Source organism: Lagenorhynchus albirostris, chromosome 5, assembly GCF_949774975.1.
Source record: "Lagenorhynchus albirostris chromosome 5, mLagAlb1.1, whole genome shotgun sequence".
NCBI lineage: Eukaryota > Metazoa > Chordata > Mammalia > Artiodactyla > Delphinidae > Lagenorhynchus > Lagenorhynchus albirostris.
Window position 1 is genome coordinate 62000577 of NC_083099.1, and position 24571 is coordinate 62025147.

Sequence of the window (24571 nt, forward strand, 5' to 3'; positions counted from 1 at the left end):
TAAGGATGCCCACTCTTGCCACTTTTATTCAACATAATATTGGAAGTCCTAGCCCCAGCAATCAAACAAGAAAAAAAAATTAAAGGAATCAAAATTGGAAAGGAAAAAGTAAAACTCTCACTGTTTGCAGATGACATGATACTATACACAGAAAATCTAAAGATGCCACCAGAAAACTACTAGGGCTCATCGATGAATTCAGTAAAGTTGCAGGATACGAAATTAGTATACAGAAATCTGTCGCATTTCTATACACTAACACAAACTATCAGAAATAGAAATTTAAGATAACAATCCTATTTACAATTGCATCAAAAAGAATAAAATACCTAGGAATAAATCTAACTAAGGAGATAAAAGGCCTGTACTCAGAAAACTGTTGATATAACACTGATGAAAGAAATTGAAGATGACACAAACAAATGGAAATATATACCATGTTCATGGATTAGAAGAATTAGTATTGTTAAAATGACCATACTACCCAAGGCAATCTACAGATTCAATACAATCCCTATCAAAATAACAATGGCATTTTTCACAGAACTAGAGCAATTATCTTGTTTGTAATTGATAATACCACTGAGTAAAACAAATTTTAGATATTTACAATCATTAGCACTGTTAAATTCAAGCAAGAGGCTGTGTTTTGAATGTCTGAAGAAACCTGAATTATCAGAAAAGGGAAAGTGAGCTCCTCTTTGTACAGGATAGATGGCACAAAGGCAGGATACAGCATGGGTATTCTAAAACAATCACTTCAACAAATGAACAAAGAAAAGCTGTTATATACACACTAGGTCATTCTACTGGGGAGAAACAATGTCAGACACCCTGGCTCTTACATAGCAAAGACCAGCAATCTGGCATATTAAATTTTTTTCTGGCTTCTAATATAGTCCATTCAAATTCTCCTGGTACATAAGACTTACTTGCCATTGTCACCATTTATTCATAATAAATCCATGGGGTGCTCTCTAATTTTGAGCCTCAGTTGGGTGCCTAAGGTCTGGTCTCCGAAGGTATCCTTCCTTGAGAGCTGTGAAGCAAATCCAGCCACCTTGGGCAAGACAGCAGCCCAATAAGACTCCCCACTCTGAACCTCTATCCTTAGAAGTCAAATGAATGATTCCATTTTCCTGATTTGGGGGAGCAATTCCATAGCCAGTCCAGGAAATAACATACCTTATCCTAACTACTCAATCATAGCAGCACCTTTCCTATTAATACTATTCAAAGCCACTTAAAAACAGGGGCTTTTCCACTGTCTTCATAATAGTAAAAGGCCCAGATCAAACTCACTTCTCTGGCGAGGCTGGTTTCTAAAGCTGCCGGGTTGCTATAATCCCATTCAGTCTTTCAATACAAACGAGCAAGTCATTATAATTCACAGGTCAAATAAATAACACTGTCCTCCTTCCCTCTCTTCCTAAAGTAGAAATGCCCGACAGCATTCTATCAGACAGTGTATTGTAAAAGAGGTACAACTCTTCTCAAAGAATATTCATCAGGCTTTATGGGAGGAAAAGGGACATGGAAGAATTCTTCAAACTTAAATAGGCCTCTGGACAGATTCATTATAGAAAAAGACCTTCAGAAATAGTAAATAATCATAAAATTCAGTTATGAAATATAGTTCTTGTTACCATCTAATAAAAGTACTTTCTCCAATCCCTCTCAGGTAATGAACTCAGAACTATGAGTAAAACAAAGAAACTGAATAGAGGAATAGGGTAATAAAAATGCATGCTTAGGGCTTCCCTGGTGGCGCAGTGGTTGAGAGTCCGCCTGCCGATGCAGGGGACATGGGTTCGTGCCCCCGTCTGGGAAGATCCCACATGCCGTGGAGCGGCTGGGCCCGTGAGCCATGGCCGCTGAGCCTGCGCATCCGGAGCCTGTGCTCTGCAACGGGGGAGGCCACAACAGTGAGAGGCCCGCGTACCACCAAAAAAAAAAAAAAAAAAAAAAAAAAGCATGCTTAGTTATACAAATATTGATTTTTTGAAAAACAACTGTGATTTAAAAATAGTTGGCCATCTCTGTGGCTCAGAATATTTCACTAATGCCTTTTCAAGCCACTCAGCTACAGTCTGTAGCCACTGGAGACAGCTTTCAAATGAGACCTCAATTCCATGTGCCCAGACATGGAAAAGCAAAAAGATCTGACTGTGAACACAATTCCTAAAGCTGAGGATCATCATTAGTTCCTCACTCTCCCTCTTCCCTCACAACCACCAGTCCTCAGTGCCTGTCCTTCCTGTCCATCCCCTTCTGTCCAGTCCTCCTGCCATCATGCAGCTCACTCCCTCCTCACTTTGCACCTATCCCCGGACGGAAGCCCTTAATTGGTCTCCCTGCCCCCTTTCCCCCACTACCTGTGATCCATCCTGCACACCACCACCAAATTCATCTGGTTGCCATTTTCCTCCTCAGAACCTCCAACGGCCTGGTCCTGCTCACTGTGCATAAACTCCTTAACTTGGTGGAAAACGCCTTGCCCAGTCTGTTCCCCACTGTCTATCCAGGTCTCATGTCTCACTACTATCTGAAAAGGATTTTCACTCTGCTCTGGGCAACCTGGATAGTCTGTAATTGCCTCAAACAAGCTCTATTTAAAACTTCAAAATCCAGCAGTGGAGTGGGGGTTGGAAATAGAAGCCAAGTCATTTGCTCCAGACACAGCTGGGGAGCATAGAATCTGGATTTCAATCCAGTTTGGCCTGTGTCCAAAGCTCTTAAACACCATCCCGTTCTCTCTCTCTCTCTGAAATGTCCCTCTCCGATCTACCTGTGGAAATCTTATCCATCCTTTAAGCCCACTTCATTCTTGAAGCTTTCCTTGTTTTTTCCTGTCTGAAGTGACTTGTCTCTCTTCTGAGCTCCTATAGCAGTTTCTTTGCATATTTCACAAAATATCAATACAACAGAGTCCTATGATGAATCTCTTGAGATCCAAGATATTGTCTTATGGTCTTTTTGGTCCTTTATGGCACCCAACCTAGCTCCCTACACACTGATGGCACTCAGCAAAGATCTGATAAAAAATGAGCTACCGTGGGAAGCCTTACGGCACTCACCCAACCCAGCCACAATGAGAGATCCTTATTCATTTCAGGCATCGACCTTTCCTTTCCCTGCCCTGAGTATCCTGCCATTCTCCTCTTCTAGTGTGTCAATTCTTCCTTGTTGTTGTAGGTCATTCCACCTGCCTATAAAACATTGTGCAATCTGGGAAAAGCTCTGGTGCCTGGTTACCACTGTAACATTTAGAAAGATGCAAATTGTGATGAATAGGAATCATAAAAGGAACAGGAGTGGTTTCATTCTTTGGAAACTGAAATGCAAACTAGGAAGCAAAGTTTAAGTCAAATTCTCCTTTCAGACCTTCTTACCTGTTGTCTCTGTTTTATGTTGAAAGTAACAAAGGGTGGGGCAGTGAGCAAGTAGGAGCAAATGCCAGGAAGAAGAAAGAGGAATAACTGGTCAGACAACTACTCTTTCTCAAGAGACAAACTGCACTCTAGGAAAGGAAAATACTCCCTAGTTCACAAGAAATTATACAAGAAGCATAGAGCAGAAAAGGGAAAACAGGCCTAAACAGTAGCCTCTTGATTTTTCTTATCTTTTTTGCCTGTGAGATAGGGTTTCTACCCCTCGATGCTTCTCTCTACACTGGGTCACATGGCACTCAATGTCCAGTCCTTAGCGTGACTCAGAAAAGGCTGCAAGGACAAGATGAAAATGACACTTTTCATTTAGCACATGACTGCATCCAGGGATTCAGTAAAATGAGACAGTGAGTTTAAAACAAATATAATGAGAATGGGGAGAAGGCACTTCCACCCATTACCCACCTCCCTGCTCACCCTCTTCCTTGCTGCTCCTCACAGAAGGACAGGTCAATGTTTTGGTAGGCAATTGAGCCAAAGAGGGAGACCAAGTTCAACTCCCTATAACCCTGGGAGGAAAAGGCAGGAGTGAGTAGTGGGGTTCCCCTCTCTCTGGCAGCATCCTGCTTCTCACCCTATAACAAATACGCTTTGATTGAGATGAATTATATCAGAACTGGAAATTCCACCAACATCACTTCTTGAGAACCTACTATGTGCTGGGCTAGGAATTAAAAAAAAGAAAATAAGGGGGGAAAAAGCATTGGCCCCTACTCTTCACCAGTTCACAGTCTAATGGAAGACGCAGAAATAATTTCCATATACTGTGGCATTATACAAGGGGTACACTCTGGGTTCTGTGGAAATAAAGAGTCTGTGAGAGCAGAACTGGGGACAGGGCAAGTTTCCTTGAAGAAATGAGATCAGACTAAGGGCTGATGATTGTGCAGGAATTAGCCAGGCCTAGAAGGGTGGCAAAGGCGTTCCTGTAGACAGAACCATGTAAGCGAAACCCAGAGATACACAGCATCCTTCCCTCAAACCAACAAAGCCCAAATCCTCTCGTGTCTGCATAGTACATACAATATTCCGGGATCAGAGGCAGAGAACAGGGGAAATGGTGAAATGTAAGTACTGAATTTTGAAGAAGTACATTAAAAATCAATCCATAGCTTTCTCTGAAGAAGAAGTAAGAAGGGTAAAAACAAAAAAATAAAAAAAAAAACCAAAAAAGAGTGGGTTTGGTTAAAGCAAACTAATCAACTTCCTAATCTCTGCAGGTGGGATCAGACTCCAGGTGGCCTTTCAATCACAGAGCAGGTGTTTACCTCTAAATCATATAAGGCAGATGGAAAGCAAGCAAAACAGCACACCTCTGGCTGTTGTGTAGACTCCTAACCACAAAATAGTTAACAGACGGTATCCTAAGCAATACAGACCCATGGAGGGTAGGGCCTTTCCTGGCCAAGTCTGCTTTCTGGGAGAATTGGGTTTGGACCCCACGCCCAGCTCCACCTATGTCTATAAAATGTTTGTCACCAGTATGAACTCTGTACCACATTCCATCCCTTGGAGATCTGGCTATTTATTGACTTAAGTGGCATAAATATGTGAGACCTGGGCCAGAGAGGTGGAAGTAGCAGATGCCCAAAAACATCTCTGTTTTGGTCTCAGCTTTAGGCACAGTTTTTATTCCTGGACTTTTAGTTTCCTTGCTCTGTGACTTAGTTTCTCCATCTGACAATGACAACTATAAAATCTACCCCTGAATTCCTTATTTGAGGGAGATAAATTAAATAACTCCTAACATGGCTTGACCTCCCTGAGCAGCGGCCAGGTGTCTGAGACGACAGGCCCCAGGAAGCCAGAATCACCTTAATCTAGAGCAATGAACCTGAAGGAACAAGAGCAGCATTAGCCATTCAATCAATTTTTCATTCACTCAACAATGTTTATTAAGTACTGCGTATGTGCACACCATAAGCAAAACCGATACTCGTGTAACTTTGTTTTCTAGTCTCTTTCCACGTCCCTTGTCTGTGACTGATGGATAAGCAAAACTGGCTAAGTTATATGCCAGTGTGAGCTCTGCTCAGGGAAGATTCCATCTCACCCCAGCCCTTCCACATGGGAAATTCAGGACAAAGCCAGTGACAAGGAAGGCAGCAGAGCACTGTGTTCAGCTCACCTGGGGACGCTGGTGAGGTAGGTCATGACATTCAGAAAGTCCTCATCTGGGATGTGTTTAAACCCCACAAACTCTGGAAAAGTGATGATGGGGGCACCATCTTTCCCTCGGCCTCCTGCAACAAAAACAGGTGGTCAAGATGTTAGCAAAATGTTTCACATCACACCTCTGCAGGTAAGGGACTTCAATTAATATCGAGATGTGCACTGGCCACCCCCTTTTCTGTCTATATTATTTCAGAGCAGAATGCGGGAAGGTTGACACTGAACTATTTCGAACAAGTCTCTCTCCTTCATGCTTGCTCAGGGGTGTTGTGAGAATTCAATTTTTGAATCCTTTGAAGATAGTTACTGTATAAAAGATAACACTGATTTAAATATTTTTAGCATAGGTAGAATAGTAAATAATGCCAACACAAATACATAATATTGCTCTTTATTTTTGTAGTTACTAAATATCAAAGGTGAAAGAGCATGGTGGTTAAGAGAGCTGGCTCTAAGGAATTCCCTGGCAGTCCAGTGGTTAGGACTCTGCACTTCCACTGCAGGGGACAAAGGTTCACTCCCTGGTCAGGGAACTAAGATCCTGCATACAGCGCGGCATGGCCAAAAAAAAAAAAAAAAAAAAAAAAAAAAACAGAGAGAGAGAGAGTTGGCTCTAAAATCAGACAGGCTTATTCAAATTCTGCTTTACCACTTAACCTCTATGTGATTTTAAGCAAGACACTTAAATACAAGTTTCCTTATATATACATATGTATCTATGTCATAGGCATATTACCTGTACCTACCTCAAAAGGTACTGTGAGGATTAAGTGAGAACATATATGAAAAGCACTTTAGCAGAGTGTTTATTATTATATAAGTGCTCAATAAATGGTAACCATTATTATGGTTATTATTCTTGCAAGGAGGCAATAATCAGCTGCCCTTCAGTAACTCTTATAAGGGAATATAAGACATCCCTGTGAGAACAAAAGTATAAAATTAATATTCAAATATTTAAGTCATTGGAGCAGAGGCCACCAGATTAAATTAAACAGATTATATTTCTCAATCTCTTTGCCCCTAGATGTACCCACATGACTATGTTCCAGCTCCATGGTTCCCAAACAGGGAACCACAGTGAACTCACGAAACCACCATGAATATTTTAAATTTGGGGGAAAAACAGCAATAATTGGCATCTGTCAGATGCCTTGCTTGCTACTAGCTTGAGGTAGTTCGGAATTTCAATATTAAACTGTGCGGTATTCTTTTGAATGGCGTTGCATCTTTGGGAAGTTGGCGGTTTGGTGGCTGCTGGGATAAAAAGCAAGTGCAGGGCTTCCCTGGTGGCGCAGTGGTTAAGAATCCGCCTGCCAATGCAGGGGACACGGGTTCGAGCCCTGGTCTGGGTAGATCCCACATGCCACGGAGCAACTAAGCCTGTCCGCCACAACTACTGAGCCTGCGCTCTAAAGCCCGTGAGCCACAACTACTGAGCCCGCGTGCTACAACTACTGAAGCCTGAGCGCCTAGAGCCCATGCTCCACAACAAGAAAAGCCACCGCAATGAGAAGCCTGCGCACGGCAACAAAGAGTAGCCCCTGCTCGCCACAACTATAGAAGGCCCATGCACAGCAACGAAGACCCAATGCAGCCAAAAATAAATAAATAAAAAATAAATTTAAAAAAATTTTAATTAAAAAAAACAGCAAGTGCAGTATGAAAATCAATGTGGAACAGGAAATGCAGGTGGTGATGTCTAGACTGATTCCAAGGTTTGAGATAATTGTGGTTCTCTAAGAATGAAAGTTAAATATTACTTTTTCTTTCAACTGTGTGTATTTATTTTTTCAAACAGCTACTAAGTTGTCAGGACATATAGACTTAAGTTGTTTTGACTGTTAGGTATTGCTTTTGGCCAAAAAGGGCCGTGAAAAAATGACTGAGCTGCTAAGGCACGGAGGACTAAGAAAGTTGGAGCGCTTGTGCACTAGGCAGAGGGACATGAGCTGAAGTGCTGGGAGCACCTTCCAGGCTATGCCCGTGGAGGGAGGCTACTTTCAGTGGAACACGGCTCCCAAGTGAAGTTAACTACAAATGACCGCACGTATTCCACGTATCTAATGAAAGATGCATCAGTGCAGGGTGTGGGTTAATGAGGACTGCACGATTACTGAGGGTGTGAGATCAATGAAGAAACTATGGAAAAGGGAGACTCAGAGAAGCAAAGGCAGGCGGCTATCCTAAGGAGAGAGGGTCCTGGCCCACAACCTCGAGTATCCAGGCCATGTCTCCAGTCTACCTGATGACACCGCCATTAGGATCATCCAATCCACTCTGCTGCTCTGAGTCCACACCTGGTATCTTCTGCTTATACTCTGCTGTTCCATGTAAATTTGTTTCAAGGGAGAGAATTCGCTACTGAGCAAACACGAATATTTGTATCATGTAAAGAGTAAGTCAGCGTTGTGGTTTTTCTACACAAGTCTCTTATAAGTATTGTTAATGTGAGTCTTGGGCTTTCAGAGACCCATCACTGTGATATTTGTCTGGATGACCATTCATTCTTCTCCAGGAAACGCCTCTTAAATCCTTTATACTTATTTTAAATTTAAAAAAAGATACCTGCAGATTAGTTGTTTGACAAGATTGAGTTGCCTCGTTATGTTGACTGAAAACAATTTAGATCAGGATACTATCAGTTTTCGACTAATAAATATTAGTCCTCTTTCTAGTTTCACAATCATAGGAAGCTTCAGAGAAATGTGAATTAAGAAAAGTTACATCTCGGGTAAGGCTAAATTTAGATGCATTGTAACACTGTACTAAATTGTACAAACAATATTTGCCGAGAGAATGGCTAAAATATTTCAAGGAACCAAAACACTGTAAAATATTCATAAGGATATGATTATACCATTTCATGATTTAACCTTTTCATTAACTATAATGAAAGGTATTCATGCCTAAATGGAGAAAGATGGGTAGTTTTCTCATATCTTGGTTAATACTGATACTGAACACCAGAGAGGCCCGAGGTTAACTGGGGACACCACGTGCTGTTGAACTTTAGTCTGTTAGTCTTAGAGACAGAAGCACCAAGGAAACGAAGCTGAGCCTCCATCCACAACGAGGCATTCAGCGCCACCTTGCGAGGAAACGTGGAAATGCAAAAGGAAGAAAGATTGTGCAAAGAAGCCCTATTCAAGGAAGGTAAAGAAAAGCAGACTCCTTGGAACTAAGTATTGTACAGTGGTGACTTAATAAAATAAACATCACTCCTCCTGGTATTATTTCTACCTATACATTAAATGCTAGCTTTACTGCAGAAAAGACTAGCAAGTGCTTGGGGTACATAAGACCATTCCCATAAGGATCTGGGTGTTGACTGGCATAAAGACTTGCATCATTTAGAGGAGAATTTGGAAAATTGGGAAACCCTATAGGAAGATGGTGAAGAGCAACAGTGGGAGAGAGAGTGAAGTGGTTACTGCTATTTGCCTCCCAGCGACTATTTTCCCTTTCTCTTCCCCAAAAGAACTGACTTTAGCTGGGAAAATGGGAGCACCACTCACTGAGAGGCACCTGGGAAATCTCAGGGCCTGGGATACTAAATAATCTGACCTATGTAATAAAGAATTGTCTCACATCTTGTTTGATTTCCAAATGTCTTACCAGAAACTCAGTATGTTAAAAAATACATTTATGGGCTTCCCTGGTGGCACAGTGGCTGAGAATCTGCCTGCCGATGCAGGAGACACGGGTTTGAGCCCTGGTCTGGGAAGATCCCACATGCCGCGGAGCAACTAGGCCCGTGAGCCACGACTACTGAGCCTGCACGTCTGGAGCCTATGCTCCGCAACAAGAGAGGCCGTGATAGTGAGAGGCCCGTGCACCGCGATGAAGAGTGGCCCCCACTTGCCGCAACTGGAGAAAGCCCTCGCACAGAAACGAAGACCCAACACAGCCAGAAATTAATTAATTAATTAATTAATTAATTTAAAAAATACATTTATATATCTGATCCTAGACTCTTTGTTTTACATACAATCATAAAGTGTTTAAAAATATTTTTCCAGTTTTATTGAGATATAATTGACATACAACATTGTATTGGTCTAAGGTGTACAAAATTGATTTTAGTTATTAACATCCATCACCTCACATAGTTACAATTTTTTTTCTTGTGGTGAAAACTTTTAAGATCTACTCTCTTGGCAATTTTCAAATATACAGTATTATTAACTACAGTCACCATGCTATACATTATATCCCCAGAACTTATTTATTTTATATCTGGAAGTTTGTACCTTTTAACTACCTTTACCCATTTTCCCCACTCCACACCTACCTTTGATAACCACCAACCTGTTCTCTGCTCCTATGAGCTCAGTTTTTAGGTTCCACATCTAGGTAAGATCATAAAGTATTTGTCTTTCTCTGTCTGACATTTCCCGTAGCATAATGCCCTCAAGGTCCACCCATGCTGTCACAAATCATAAAATATTTTTAAAGTGTTTCAAAATATACTGAATTTTCCAGAAATTGCAACAACCCTATAAATTGACAGAAGATAATACTTTACCACCTTGTTCAGAACTTTGTCAACAACTGTTTACTATTTTAGAAAACTACTACAGTAAGGCCACTCAGGATGTCTGGTCACCCATACCACATCCCAGCATTTGTACCTGCTACATTCATGGTGACTCCATGTACAGGGGCAAGCACCTGGCTACTTCATTATTTTTTCTAGAATAGCTGGAAATACATATTGAAATACATATTATTTTACTATTGTTTCCTTTTCTTTCTCCTTCACATTACAACTCTCCTTCACATTTAATTTTTTAATTTTTTTTAAGTATATGCATAAATAAGTAGGGGGTGGCTGTTCACCCTCTGGGCACACAGCTAAACTACATTTCCCAGCTTCCTTTGCAGTTAAGTGTATCCACATGACTGAGCTGGGTTCAAGTCAATGGAATGTGGTGCGTACTCTTACTGAGCCGAGGCTTTTAAGAAGTGGTATGCTGTCTTTCCCTGTCTGCTTCCTGGATGCAGCTAATAAGAAAGACACAAAATGGATAATATCAGTAAGAGTCACAAAGTGAAAGGAGGCTTCATTCATGAACATGAAGAAAAGTTGTCTGCTGACCATACATACATGCTGAACATACATACATGCTGAACATACATGCTGGACTGTTTTCAAGAGTAAGAACTAAATTTCTACTGTGTTCATTTGAGCCACTATACATACACTTCGGAGTTGTTACAGCTCTTTATCCCACCCTAACTAATGCAGATTACTACAGTATCTATACATTTCATTTCAGGATGATGAGGGGCAATACAAATTATTTGTTATAAAAAAAGAGGCATTTGGGACCTCCCTGGTGGCGCAGTGGTTAAGAATCTGCCTGCCAATGCAGGGGACACAGGTTCGATCCCTGGTCCCGGAAGATACCACATGCTGCGGAGCAACTAAGCCCGTGTGCCACAACTACTGAGCCTGCGCTCTAGAGCCCATGAGCCACAACTATTGAAGCCCACGTGCCACAACTACTGAAGCCCGCGCGCGCCTAGAGCCCATGCTCCGCAACAAAAGAAGCTACCGCAATGAGAAGCCTGCGCACCGCAACAAAGAGTAGCCCCCGCTGGTCGCAACTAGAGAAAGCCCACACAGCAACGAAGACCCAATGCAGCCAAAAATAAATAAATAAATTTATTTTAAAAATTTTAAAAAAAGAGGCATTTGGTCCAGTGTGACTGAGAATCATTTCTGTAGCCTGCACTGCCCAATACAATAGCCACTAGACACATGGGGCTGCTGAGCCTTTGACATGTGACCAGTCCAAACTGAGATGTGCTGTAAGTGGGAAATACAAACTATCAACAGATTTCTAAGACTTAATACAAAAAAGTAAAATACCTCATTAATAATTTTGAATACTGATCATATGTTGGAACAATATTTTAGCTATACCAGGTTAAATAAAATTATTAAAACTGTTTTCCTAAAAAAGATAAATAAATAAAAGAATCATGAGTCGGGGGGCTGGGAATTTGTTGTAACTGACATCAGCCTAACCTAAAAAACACATTATTGAAGTGTGTAAGCCTTCAGAGAATGCTTCCTCCTGCTATTATTTTAAAAGGGATTAAAATTATTATTGTGAAGAATAACTAAATATGGAAATGAGTAAGGAACAATATAAACTGGCCATAGACAACTTCTGCTAATGTTGGGTATATGTTATATATGTCCAGTAATTTTTCATTATATGTGCATATAATGATGCATTCTATAATCCCACTCTGCCTCTTTATCCTACTTATTCTTTCCTAATGTAATTAAATAATTTTGAAAACATTAAATAAATGTTTAATGCTCAAAAAAATTAAATAAATAAATAAATAAAATTAATTTCCTGTGTTCCTTTTTGCCTTCTTAATATGGTTACCACAAAATTTAAAAGTACATATGTGGGGGCTTCCCTGGTGGTGCAGTGGTTGAGAGTCCGCCTGCCGATGCAGGGGACGTGGGTTCGTGCCCCGGTCTGGGAAGATCCCACATGCCACGGAGCGGCTGGGCCTGTGAGCCATGGCCGCTGAGCCTGCGTGTCCGGAGCCTGTGCTCCGCAACGGGAGAGGCCACAACAGTGAGAGGCCTCCGTACCGCAAAAAAAAGAAAAAAGTACATATGTGGGTCACATTATATTTCTATTAAACAGCACTGCTCTAGACCTTCTAGCAGTGGTTCTCATTTCACAGGTGCCAAGTTACTAGCTCCATCCCTCACTTAGCAGGTTCCAGTCTTTTTTGTTGATGGTTGTTCAGCGGTTAGCTGTGATTTTGGTGTTTTCGTGAGAGGAGGTGAGCTCAAGTCTGTCATCTCTGACTTAGATACCGGTTTTAACTCTGCTCACTTCCTTGGTTTGACATTCTCCATTGTTTCAGGTGAGAACTACCCACGTGCCCCCAGGAACTCCACCTCTACCAAACCTGGGCTCCATTGTTGTGCAAATGCTGGCAGATGTCGGACTCCACAAGCCTAAGAGTACTTAATGCCTTCATTATTAATTATTTCTAAAAGGATTAAAGGTGTTGAGAGAGACAGAGTCAGAGACAGAGAGAGAGACAGAAAGAGAGAGAAATTCAGGCAGTAATTCCAAGAGGGAAAATAACCATTAAAAGAAAAATAAAAGGATAATTCCTCATAATTAAAGGAAAGGCATTATGGCAGACACTGGTAAATGGCTAATTTATTCCCAACTTCCCTCTTCCCTGACCACCTTCTACTGTGGTGGTTAAAAAACTAAACGTTTGCCTTCTCAGACTCCCTTGCTGCTAGGAATGGCTACATCACATAGTTCTGGAATGAGACATAAGCAGAAGTCTACCAAGAACTTCTAGGAAAGTTATTGCTCTCTTGGCAAAAGGAACAGAAGAAACCATCACTGCTCCTTTTCCTTCTTCCTGCTTTGGACACAGACTTGATGTCTGGAGCTGTAGTAACCATCTTGGGGTCAAGACTTTAAAAACAAGAGAAACATCAAGAGAATCACAAAGATGCCAGCCTAAATGTTGTTGAGCCACTCATCAAATACCAAGAATTTCTACCTCCAGACCTCTTTTTATATACTTTAAAAAACAAACAGACATGTCCTATAGGCTACGTTCTCTTGTAGCCAGATACTATGCTAAGCATTATCCTTAAAACAACCTACTTTACAGATGAGAAACCCTGTTCAGAGCAACCTACTAATTGTGTTGAAATATGAACCTAGATGGTCTGAGTCCAAAGCCTAGAGTGTTTTCATCACACTAACCTGATTATATTCTCTTGTTTCCTAGCTAAGCCATGAACTTAGAAATATCCCAAGTTCATTGGGAATATGCAAGTTGTCTTCCAACGTCAGAGCCACCAGATACCCTAGCCCTGGTCACTATCTAATTCCTGCTGATGGCCCTGCTCACTGGCCTCGCCATCCAGAGGCTTCAAACCATCTGGCCACAAATCTGGGTCAGGCATCATGCAATGAGCCCTGTTCTTCCACCAGCCAGGGGAGCACACTCACAAAACACAGCAGACCAGGCACTTGGGGCTTCACTGAGAAAAAGGCTCCATCCTCTCTTTCCCAGCATGCCTGGCTGATGGGGCCTCTGGCTCTCTCCAGATCTCAGTGGAATCTATAGAAAAGTCTGCAGCTGGAACATCTTCACCCTGCTTGTCTGAATCAGGACAAGGAAAACGGCTGTGACTCAGAGCAGATGCCACAGCTGGACTGCCACAGCCATGGGAAAAGACCTAATTGCAGAGATTTCTGTTTTACAACTACAGCTACACAGGCCCCCACGATAGCCTTGCTGCTGACATTTGCTGCCTCTGCCAGGTGAAGAAGGACAGTTAAAGATACAAAGCAGGACTGCTGATTCCAAAAAAGTGCTGACTCGGAGAACCCCATGGCTGCTGATAATATTCCTGACTTGTAGTGTTGCAAATGCTATCACAGCTAATCCATGCTTCTCTCTCATAAGAAGGTCAAACTTGAGGCAACAAGCTGACGAAAGAAGCTCAGGAATGAAAGGACTGTCTTTGCCACAAACTGCCTTTCCTAAAGCAGAGGTGTCCTCTTGGTCCAGTGTGAGTTTTCAGTTCTATGTTCTGCATTAAACAGTGACAATTACCTCTATTCCTGACTTAATTGTGGCATTATACACTATATTCACTGTATGGTTTTGGTCCCTTATAAAAACACTGTCATACTGAAAATTATTTTTCAGTTATATACTTTAAAAAACAAATTGTGTTGAAATATGAACCTAGATGGTTCATAAAATAACATTTTTATGGATTAAAATAAACATTTTTATGGATTGAAATATATCAGGAAAAAAGAGCAAACATGTAGTTGGCAGTTGCAGTACTAAGCACTTTTCACACATTATGTCTTTAATCCTCAAAATTATGATGATCCCATTCATTACACAAGTGAGGAGAGTGAAGCTTAGACAAGTAAATTACCCAACATGGTACAGCTAGTCAATAGCAGAATCTAAACCCATATCTAGGGCTGTCTGGTACCAGTTTATGATTTTCACTATACTGCCTCTAAGAAATAAGCATAGAAAGAAACACCTCAATATTACTCAAAGAGATAACTTTGGATATTTAAATGTATCAATCAGTCAATGGACTTCTCCCCCAGGTGAGTCATTGTGCAATCTTATATGCCAGAATCACGTTCCGAGTTGAGGCATTAGAGTTTTGGTGTAAAACTATAGGAATCCACCCAACCCACCCCATTATCCATTCGGGACCTTAATGCATGCTGGCCTTGGGCCTTCTGTGACATAGGGCCATAGCAGCAGTTGCCAGAAACCCAGAGACAGTTTCCCATGCTGCCTTTTGTTGTGCACTATCCTAGGTTCACTGTGGGAAGCTATGACACTTCACCTGCAGGAGGCTGGCTAGGCATTCCCAACAGGGTCAAGACAGTGGTGCCTAGACTGGGGACGTGGGGAGCCTCACAGGACAAAGCAGGAGGACTTGGATAATTTCAACCTCAGCATGTATTATGTTTTGGCCTCTGTTCTAAGCATTAGCAATGCAGGCAGAAATTTTTAAAATGAGAACCCTGTATTTTACGGAGCTTTTAAAAAAAAAATTAGATCCATAAGAGCTAAGAGTAAAAGACAAATCTCTCAGAGAACAAATAACCTCAGCACTATTCATGAGCCCTTAAAACCAAGACTCTCTTAAGGTTGGATCTTGGTAGAACATCCAACAAGAATATTGGAAGAACATCATGGTGACAGCTAATGTCAATAGTTATTTCTTTTTTTGCGGTATGCGGGCCTCTCACTGCTGTGGCCTCTCCCGTTGCGGAGCACAGGCTCTGGACGCGCAGGCTCAGCGGCCATGGCTCACGGGCCCAGCTGCTCTGCGGCATGTGGGATCTTCCCGGACCGGGCACGAACCCGTGTCCCCTGCAATGGCAGGCGGACTCTCAACCACTGCGCCACCGGGGAAGCCCAGGAGTTATTTCTTTTTCCTTCCTCAAAATCTTTTCAGCTCTGTTCTTTACAACCTCAAAGAAATGTACTCCCTTGGGAAAGATCAAATTTCACCCAACAGCAAAAGAAGTAACATCTATGAGATGCCACCCTACTCCCGCTCAATGTTCCTCAGTTCATTCTAGTCCTGGGTGAGGCTTAAGGGATGACTGAGACTTGAGCATAATGTTAATCAAGTTCAAGAGGCTGGGCCCTCCCAGCAAGACCGCCCAACAAAATCTAGAAATGCAAATGAATTTGTCCCTTACCTGAAAGAATGGCAAATTGTCTGTGAAGTTGTTCAATTATATCCACTGCCACCAAGGGCCTGATTTCCTGCTGCATAATTTCATCTGCACAAATGAAACACAAATTAGGTTAAATCCTTGCAAATTATAAAGAGAATTTAAAGGAAGAAAGGGAAGTTCCACTACTAGGGAAGGCTGGAATTTACCAAGATACAGTTATGGGCACATTATTCTTTGAGAATTCAATTCCTGAAGCAGGGATGGATCTGGGTTTTGTGTGGTTTGACACTTATACACATGAGCACGGGACATTTCTAGTGCCTCTCCCAAGGTTCTGGGAGGGGTCAGTGCAAGGAAGAGGCCCTGAAGCTTAAGCTTCAGTAGCTTCACAGTAAACCTGCTAGGATGGTCTCATTACCAAGGGAAGTGCTTAGAGATCTGCCCATTCCTTTGGGTCTGCAGAAGGACATTTTAAACACAAACAATGTAAGTTACCAGAGTTCGTCTCAAACTGGGTCAGAAAATCAATCTGGGACTTATGAAGGTTCTTTTGTTTTTATTCCTTCCCTCACTTTCTTCCTTTTTTTGTCTTTCTCTTAGTCACCTCCATTCCTTTTTTTCCCCTTCCAGAATACTTCAAGGAGCCTCTTCCCACTCTTCCCAAACATGTTTAACGAAGCACACTCCATTTTGCTAAATAAAGATGCTCCTTACTGAATAAAAGTTTACAGGTTCCCAAAGCAAAAATTCAAGCACAAACCTGCAAATGTCCTCTAACCACAACGAGTGATTTATAAGCACTAAGATTTGCATTCTATCCATTTGGGGAAAGGATACTAAAGAGAGGGAGGAGAAGACTGAGTGGCATCTCTTAGCCTGGTCTGGGAAGGGGAAGGAATTTTCATGCTCCCTCTGCCTACAATATTATTATCCTCATTTAGCTATTTGCCAGGGAACCTCAAAAAATGAACTAGTTATTGTTTCTACAGCAGTTAAACATCAGGTTAGATTAAGGTACAAACCAAATAGCCTTGTACGCTGATGCAAAACAGGTATCACCTATTGTTTTGGCATGCAGCCAGGTTAATGTGATATTCTAATATTGATCAATCAGAAAGTAATATTTGGGAAGCTCCTCCCAGAGCCTTGGTTTCCACTTCTCAGCTTTGGTGTAAAGGTTGCAGGAGACGATGCATATGGTGATATACATAGTAGGTGCTAAGTAAACGCTAGTTACATTCATCACTCTGGAAAGACCTTGCCTATATTTGCTTTCTGAAAGTCTCCTCAGGGGTGGGGCAAGTGCCGCTCAAACCCCAAGACGCTTTTCAGTGAATTCTACCACTTTTTCTGGAGGAAAGGACTTTCCACTGTGAATTCACTACAAATTCAAAGACCCCTGTATCACTGCTACAGGTGTTGCCTCTTACAACCTGCCTGTATACAATGATGACACTGTAGTTATATTTTACGAAAAAAGAAGGGCCTTCTCTGTTAGATACACAAAGTAAAGTCCCTAACAGTAAAAAGATATGAAGTCTGAGATCTGCTTAAAAATATTCCAGAATCCCCTTCTGCCAAAAACATACAGGGAGCAGGAAATAGCGGGCGGGGGTTGGGGGAGATGAAACCAGATTGACAAAAATGCGGATAATTGCTGAAACTGGTTGATGGGCCCTTGGCAGTTCATTATAAAATTCTTTCACATATGTTTCAAATTTTCCATAATAAAATTTAAATTACAAATGGACAAGAAAATAGAAAGCTTAAGCAGAAACAGGAGTTACGTAACTGAAGAGTTTTTCAGAACACAATCTCCCAGTGGTCTGGGAAAGTGGCATACTCAAAAATACAGCTGGTTTATTATTTTTCCATACCTGAGGGAGTCTATTTAAGGGACAATGACTCCAAAGAAAAACCAATATCATAAGATGCAATTTATTGTTATTGTACCACAATATTTGAGATGTGCTTTAAAGTAAACATTTTAAATTAAAGAGGTAAGATCTGAAAGAAACAACAGAAGTGAGTTAAGCTAACCATCCCCCCGCCCCCCGGTCCCATCTTATTTTTTAAATGAAGAAACGGAGAGATTGTGACCTTGCCTGTGGTCACACAATAATTTAAGTGTGGAGCCTGGGTCAGCCCTGGATCACTTGACTCTAAGAGGGCAAACGTGATGGAGTTTCTAGACCCTTGGCCTTGAGGAGCATTGGCTTCTACCACCCGGGACGTTGACTAGTGTCTCTCATCTTGGGAATCTGTGGAGGATTGTCCAGGCTTCCAACAGAGACATTTTCACCTGCCTCCTGTGTTTACCAAAGGAAGAGGACTAAAATCTACCATTTGTTTTTCCAAGAATAGAAATGAGCTGGTTTGCCTTTGGCCCAGATTTTGCTGAGACAGCCTGGCCCCCAGCCAGGGAGTGACATGGTTATCCTTGAAGACTTCCCAGTGAAGGAACCTCATGACCCAACCTGGCCAGCTGCAACAGAGCATGAGGGTTTCTCAGACTCGGCACTGACCCAGTGCATGGAGATGACCTCAGACACACCCAGCTTTTAGTGATGCCTGACACCTGTGGGCCATGCGCAGTTCAGCCTCAGTTATGCTCCGTACCAGAGGAAACACACAGACCAGCCCTTGCTGCTGGCAGGCCCTGCTACCCACTCCTGTAGAGATGGGGTGGGAAGGGAGTGTAGGAGCTCTCTGATCTAAAGGAACACCTCCCCCTGCAGTGGAAAGGAAGCTGCCTCAGCCCTACATGCCAAGAGCTGTTTCTGCCAAATTCTAGCTGGGCAACCACAGCAAGAACATGCTGAGCCTTAGTATCCACACATGTAAAATGGCTTTTCCTTCTCCAGGAACAGTTGGGCATGGCCAGTGATGACCCACTGAGGTGATGGTACCTGCTGCACCCTGCAGGCCCCTCCGTCCTGTGTGGAGGCTTCCTGCTTCCTGCTTGCTATTTTTGATGCATGTAGATTAGGGAGAAACTTGTCTCTCTGTAACCCACACAAGGCAAAGTGAAGTAGTATTTGAATTTCAACACAATTTCTATCCTAAGCAAAGTTACAGATAGATCTGGGGAAAACTTGTCTCTTTTCTATCTCTGTGATTATATGTTACCCTGGACCCACAGTGCTAAAACTGCAGGAAGTATCCACAAAGGTCTCCTAGGTGATGGAGTACAGCCCAGCACATCCCATTGGAATTCAGTTGTAGGCAGCAAGAAACACCTCTGTGTTGTCCACCCCCCAAACCCCACACCCCCATCTGAGAGAAATGTGGGCTCTGCGGCAGGACCCTTCCTACTAATTGCATCCTCCTCCTCAGGGCAGAGGGCAGGAAACTGGCTGATAAAAGCTGATGCAGTCTAACTGTTGCAACTAGTAAGGAATATAGGGCAGTGAAACCCTTAGCCTCTGCTTTTGCTGTTCTGAAATTTCAGTCACACTGGGATTTAAAAGACTCAAGTATGGTCTGAGGGAAAAGGAACCAAAATACTAAATAAATAAATAAACAAACTACTTAATTAATAAGTTAAGGCGTAAAAGTATGATCTGACCCAAGAGGGAAGGCAGACCCAAGTTTGACAGATCCTGCTGCATTACTATTGAATACTTTGCCCAGGGAATCTGGTGGGCAGAAAGGATGGAAGGGTCGGTTGTTAGCTGAACTAGGAATGGGACCAGGATCTCCACTCAGCCACTGCTCTGACACTAATGAGAGCACCAGCTGTGAGCCAGCCCTAAGAAGACACTTTACAGATAACTTGTTTAATTAGTTAGACAATGTAAAGGAAGGCACCCTAGCACTAAAATGAACCTCCTCCAGCCCAGCCTGCCCTTCCACTCCCACAACTAGAACAGATGTGACGGCTGAGAAAACACGTGTGGACCAGAGGCTCTGAGGAATCAGTTGCTGGGGTGGTTCAAAAAGGCACCCTGGGGTCATGCTGTGTTTCACTTCTCTTTCTTACCGGACAGGTTAGAAAGAACACAAACCCATTTTACTTCTTCTACTGCCTCCTATGCTACAGGGATGCTTAACCTGAACCAGAAGACTTAGTATTGAAGTTTGTCCATAAATTAACATTGAGTAAGAGGCACTTGAAAAGCAGATGGAAGAATTTTTTAAGGAGAAATTTAGAAGATTTTAAAAACCAAGGACACTAAAAAGTGTCCAACTGGGCTTCCCTGGTGATGCAGTGGATAGGAGTCTGCCTGCCGGTGCGGGGGGACACGGGTTCGATCCCTGGTCCGGGAGGATCCCACATGCTGCAGAGCAACTAAGCCCGTGAACCACAACTACTGAGCCTGCGCTCTAGAGCCCAGGAGCCACAACTACTGAGCCCGTGTGCCTAGAGCCTGCGCTGCACAAGAGAGGCCATCGCGATGAGAAGAACGCGCACCGCAGCAAAGAGTGGCCCCCACTCACCGCAACTAGAGGAAGCCCGCGTGCAGCAATGGACACACAATGCAGCCAAAAATAAATATAAATAAATATATAATCTTGTCTTTAAAAAAAAAAAGTCCAACTTCCTAGTAGTCAAATAATGTAATTAAAACAGCAATAGAATTTCTCATTTCATCCATAAAATAATACACAATGCTGGGGTTCTGTTCGAAAACTAGTACTTCTGCATAGCCTTGGGGAGTAAAGCTGGTAGTGTCCTTTCAGAAAGTAGTTTCACAATATTTTACCCAGTGATTATTGTGTAGACTACATACTAACCCCCCTATATACATCATCTTATTTAATCCTCAAAACAACTCTAACTGCAATATGGAACTAGATTTGCAATAGCTGGTCCAAGGTCAAGCAGAACCAGAATTTGAACCCAGCTCATTCTAAACTCCAAAGCCCAACATGGTAACCATTACAATACAGAGCTTCAATACATAGTCATCAAAATCTTCATAACCTTTTACCCATTCGTCCTATATCTGGAAATGTATCCTGAGAAAATAACAAAATAAACACTTTATACATAAAAAGGTGGACTGGAATATTATTTATAAGAGTGAAAAAATGGAAGCAATCATGGTATAATTATGAATACCATGTCATAGAAAAAGATTTAAGATGTAATTTCAAGAACATAAAAATCACATGTATGGTGAGATTGGAGCCAGGTTCAGAAAGAAAGAGGAAAGCAGGTGGAGTGTGTGTGCACATGGGTACAGGCATATGAGAAAGGAATACAAGAAATAGTTGTTTTAGGGCTTCCCTGGTGGCGCAGTGGTTGAGAGTCCGCCTGCCGATACAAGGGACGCGGGTTCGTGCCCCGGTCCAGGAAGATCCCACATGCCGCGGAGCGGCTGGCCCCGTGAGCCATGGCCGCTGAGCCTGTGCGTCCGGAGCCTGTGCTCCACAACGGGGGAGGCCACAGCGGTGAGAGGCCTGCGTATCGCAAAAAAAAAAAAGAAATAGTTGTTTTAGAGTGATGGAATCCTATTTGGTTACTCCCTTTAGTTTACATAGAGAAAAGTATGCTCTGGTAGTGTTTATTTTTTATGCTAATAGGACTTTATTGAAGTATAATTTACATGCAGTACAATGCACAAATATTAAATGTACACGTTGATGAATTTTGACAAACACATAACTAATGTAACCACTAAACAGATCAAGATATGAAACATTTCCATCACCCCAGGAAGTTTCCTTGTGACCCCTGCCCAGGCCCTGTAACCCTCCCTCCGATAAACATATGTGTTAAAGACCACACGGGTGCCTCTGTCCTCATGACCCAGAACTCAGGGCTGGCAGAACACACTGTACCCTGAACAGCTACTCTCTTAACACCATTGGGGCTCCAGGGAAAGACTTCTCCACATCTCTTGGTCTATATCCTCAAAAGAAAAGGCGCACCGCATCCAAATGCTATGATGGCCTGTGGGCTGTGCCACTGCTGGTATCAGGGACAGACACTGCTTCAGAGTGCTGGGAGGATTTGAGCAGCGGAAGTGCTTAAGTAAGAGAAAAACAAAGCAATTAACTTGTCAAATTCTTCCTCTCACATGGCATGAATGATGTAGATTCTTTTTTTTTAATTTATTTTTTACATCTTTATTGGATTATAATTACTTTACAATGTTGTGTTAGTTTCTGCTGCACAACAAAGTGAATCAGCTATATGTATACCTATACCCCCTCCCTCTTGAGCCTCCCTGCCACCCTCCCCATGTAGATTCTTATATAATGAAATATGTCCAGTACTACTGAGCATCAACATTCTCACTTTGTTTCTTCCAATTCACGATGCAAATATATTCAAATTTTGAACTCCTTGAACGCAATTACATTTTACTTAGATCACATTTACTTTAGATCACTGCTCTCAATGGAGCTCAAATTACGTGAAAATCTCAATTATAACAACATAGTGCATTTGCTGACATGATTAGAAAACAAATTTTATGGGTTAACTAATGCCTTATGGGTTACGGATATCTTTTATTACTCATCCAAATTTCAGTGGCCCATCAACACAACACTCAGATGCATGCAATAATTCAATGTATTCATCTTTGCTATTTTCTGATTTTTAGTCATATAAAAACCATACCTTTATATACTTTAAATCTTGTTCTTATGGGGGTGTGTTTATCAAGTTAAAAGAATAGTACTTTTTAGTTAAATGCCACATATGGGCCTCTGTTTGTACTCTTGGCCCAGGCTCTGCAAATACCTGTTTAAAATTGCTTTGAGAAGTGATGAGATATTATTAGGCATAAGGATTTCTGTTTTTGAATGCTTATCCAAATCCCTTTTCTTTCTATTACAAAAAAAGTGTTTAAGCTTATTAATTTCTGTTGACATCTCACATGTGCCCTTGCATGAGACAAGCACGGCACCAAGGTGGAAGTTTTAATGCAAAGGGTCTCCTTAGCAACAATAGCTGGAGATGACATTCTCCTGCAGTCCTTCATAACTCCAGGAGAGGCAAACCAGCTCTGCCGCCTGGGGCATATTGAATAAAAAGCAATCAAAGCCCTGCAAGAAATTAAGAAACTGTGAAAATACCTAATCCCTCCCTCTGTTAAGGCTCTCAAATTTTAGCACTAGGTTTCAAAGTGACCCCACCTGCATTTTAATCAATACTGCCCCAGAGCAGTGCTCTCAAATTACAATGATAAATCAGCTGCGCTTTAAAATGCAGATTCTGATTTAGTAGGCCTGGGGTGGGGCCAGAGATTCTGCATTTCTAAAAAACTCTCTTGATGCTGCTAATTCAACTGAGAAGCAAGCACAAATTGAAGTTCCAAGACTTTAGACCATTCTTGTTCCTTTCCCATTGCTTATGAAAATGCAGTTGAGGGGAAAAAAAAAAAAAACTTTTTATTTAAGTTGTTCCCTAGTGCTTCTCCTATCATTCAATAAAAATAATCATCTATATGTATGCAAAGTATATTTGAAACTGAGGCCTAGCTGGTGTAAACTTTTGGCCTACATTTCCTGCTGTGTTGATTTTAGGATCAGCACCCTGGGAAACAAGCCAACCCTACCTTTAGCACTTGTTTTACCTCTCCTTCCAGCACCCCCAAGCCCTACCCCAGTGCTCAGTGTGGGCCCCTTAATGCAGCGGTCCCCAACCTTTTTGGCACCAGGGACCGGTTTTGTGGAGCGGGGGTGGGGGGGGTGGGGGGTGTTGTGTGTGTGGGTGATGGTTTGGGCGGTAAGGTGAGCGTTGGAGATCAGCAGATAAAGCTTTGCTTGCTTGCCTGCCGCTCACCTCCTGCTCTGCGGCCCAGTTCCTAACAGGCCTCGGACCGGTCCTGGTCCACAGCCCAGGGGTTGGGGACCCATGCCTTAATGCCTATCCTCTCATTCTAGGACCACTCCCAGCCCGGCATTCAGTCAAGTCAGAAGCAGTGTCTTTGGTAAAACAACAAAATATGGTCTAATGTGATGAGATGAGAAGACTAGTTATGACTAATGCTCATTCGACATGGCATTCTTCCAAAAGTTTCTGCACTTTCATTTCTTTCTAAAGCTCTTAGAGGAAAAAATATCTTAACAAAGGAATCAAAGTGGTAGGATCTTAGACATTTTAGCAATATGATGGATACACAATTTTATTTTTGTTTAAGAAAAAGCCCTGGAGGCTCTGGCTAAACATTCCTGCCTTCCTCTCTGTGTATTCATTCATTCAGGTACTATGGAAGCAGAATGAAAGAAACTGGACTTGCATCCCAGCTCTGCCACTAACCAGCCCCTCCACCTTCAGGTTCTCCCTCTGTAAAATGGGAGTGGATAATAATTAATAATATCTCCTCCTAGAGGACTGTTGTGAGGATTAATACTACCATTTATTGAGCACCTTCTACCTACTGGGCACTGTGCTACATGCTGATGAAATAAAAATCATATTGTAAGGCAAGACAAGAAAAATTTAAACATAAAATTTTTCTCTTCCCTTTGGCCTCCTCCCTCCCTTCTAGTGTGCATTACGCATTAACCAGACCTCTCCAATAGCAGAAATACCTGCTCAACCATAAAGATCAATTTTTCTTCTTCTGGTGCCAGCCATATAACTCCTTAGAAGATAACATTCCTTTCTCAATCCCGTAAGAGGTCATGATGACCCACCACTCACCTTGTCCGTGCAGACATCTTTGGTGAATTTTATGTAAAATGCCAATATATCATTTCCCTTAAAGATAGCAATTGGTGCAGAACAGACTAGTC

The 24571-nt window shown here is 42.1% G+C and overlaps 1 protein-coding gene across 1 annotated transcript in view; it reads right to left on the reverse strand.

The window, feature by feature from the left end:
• The window catches only part of MCF2L2 (MCF.2 cell line derived transforming sequence-like 2), a 196884-nt gene extending 180321 nt beyond the window's left edge, over nt 1-16563 (reverse strand). Inside the window, exons 1-3 of the mRNA XM_060149021.1 lie at nt 16530-16563; nt 15896-15979; nt 5578-5692 (exon numbers count right to left, since the gene is read on the reverse strand). Coding sequence (XP_060005004.1) covers nt 5578-5692; nt 15896-15979; nt 16530-16563 — 233 coding nt within the window. The remainder of the gene's footprint in view (nt 1-5577; nt 5693-15895; nt 15980-16529) is intronic.
• Nucleotides 16564-24571: the final 8008 nt, after the last annotated feature.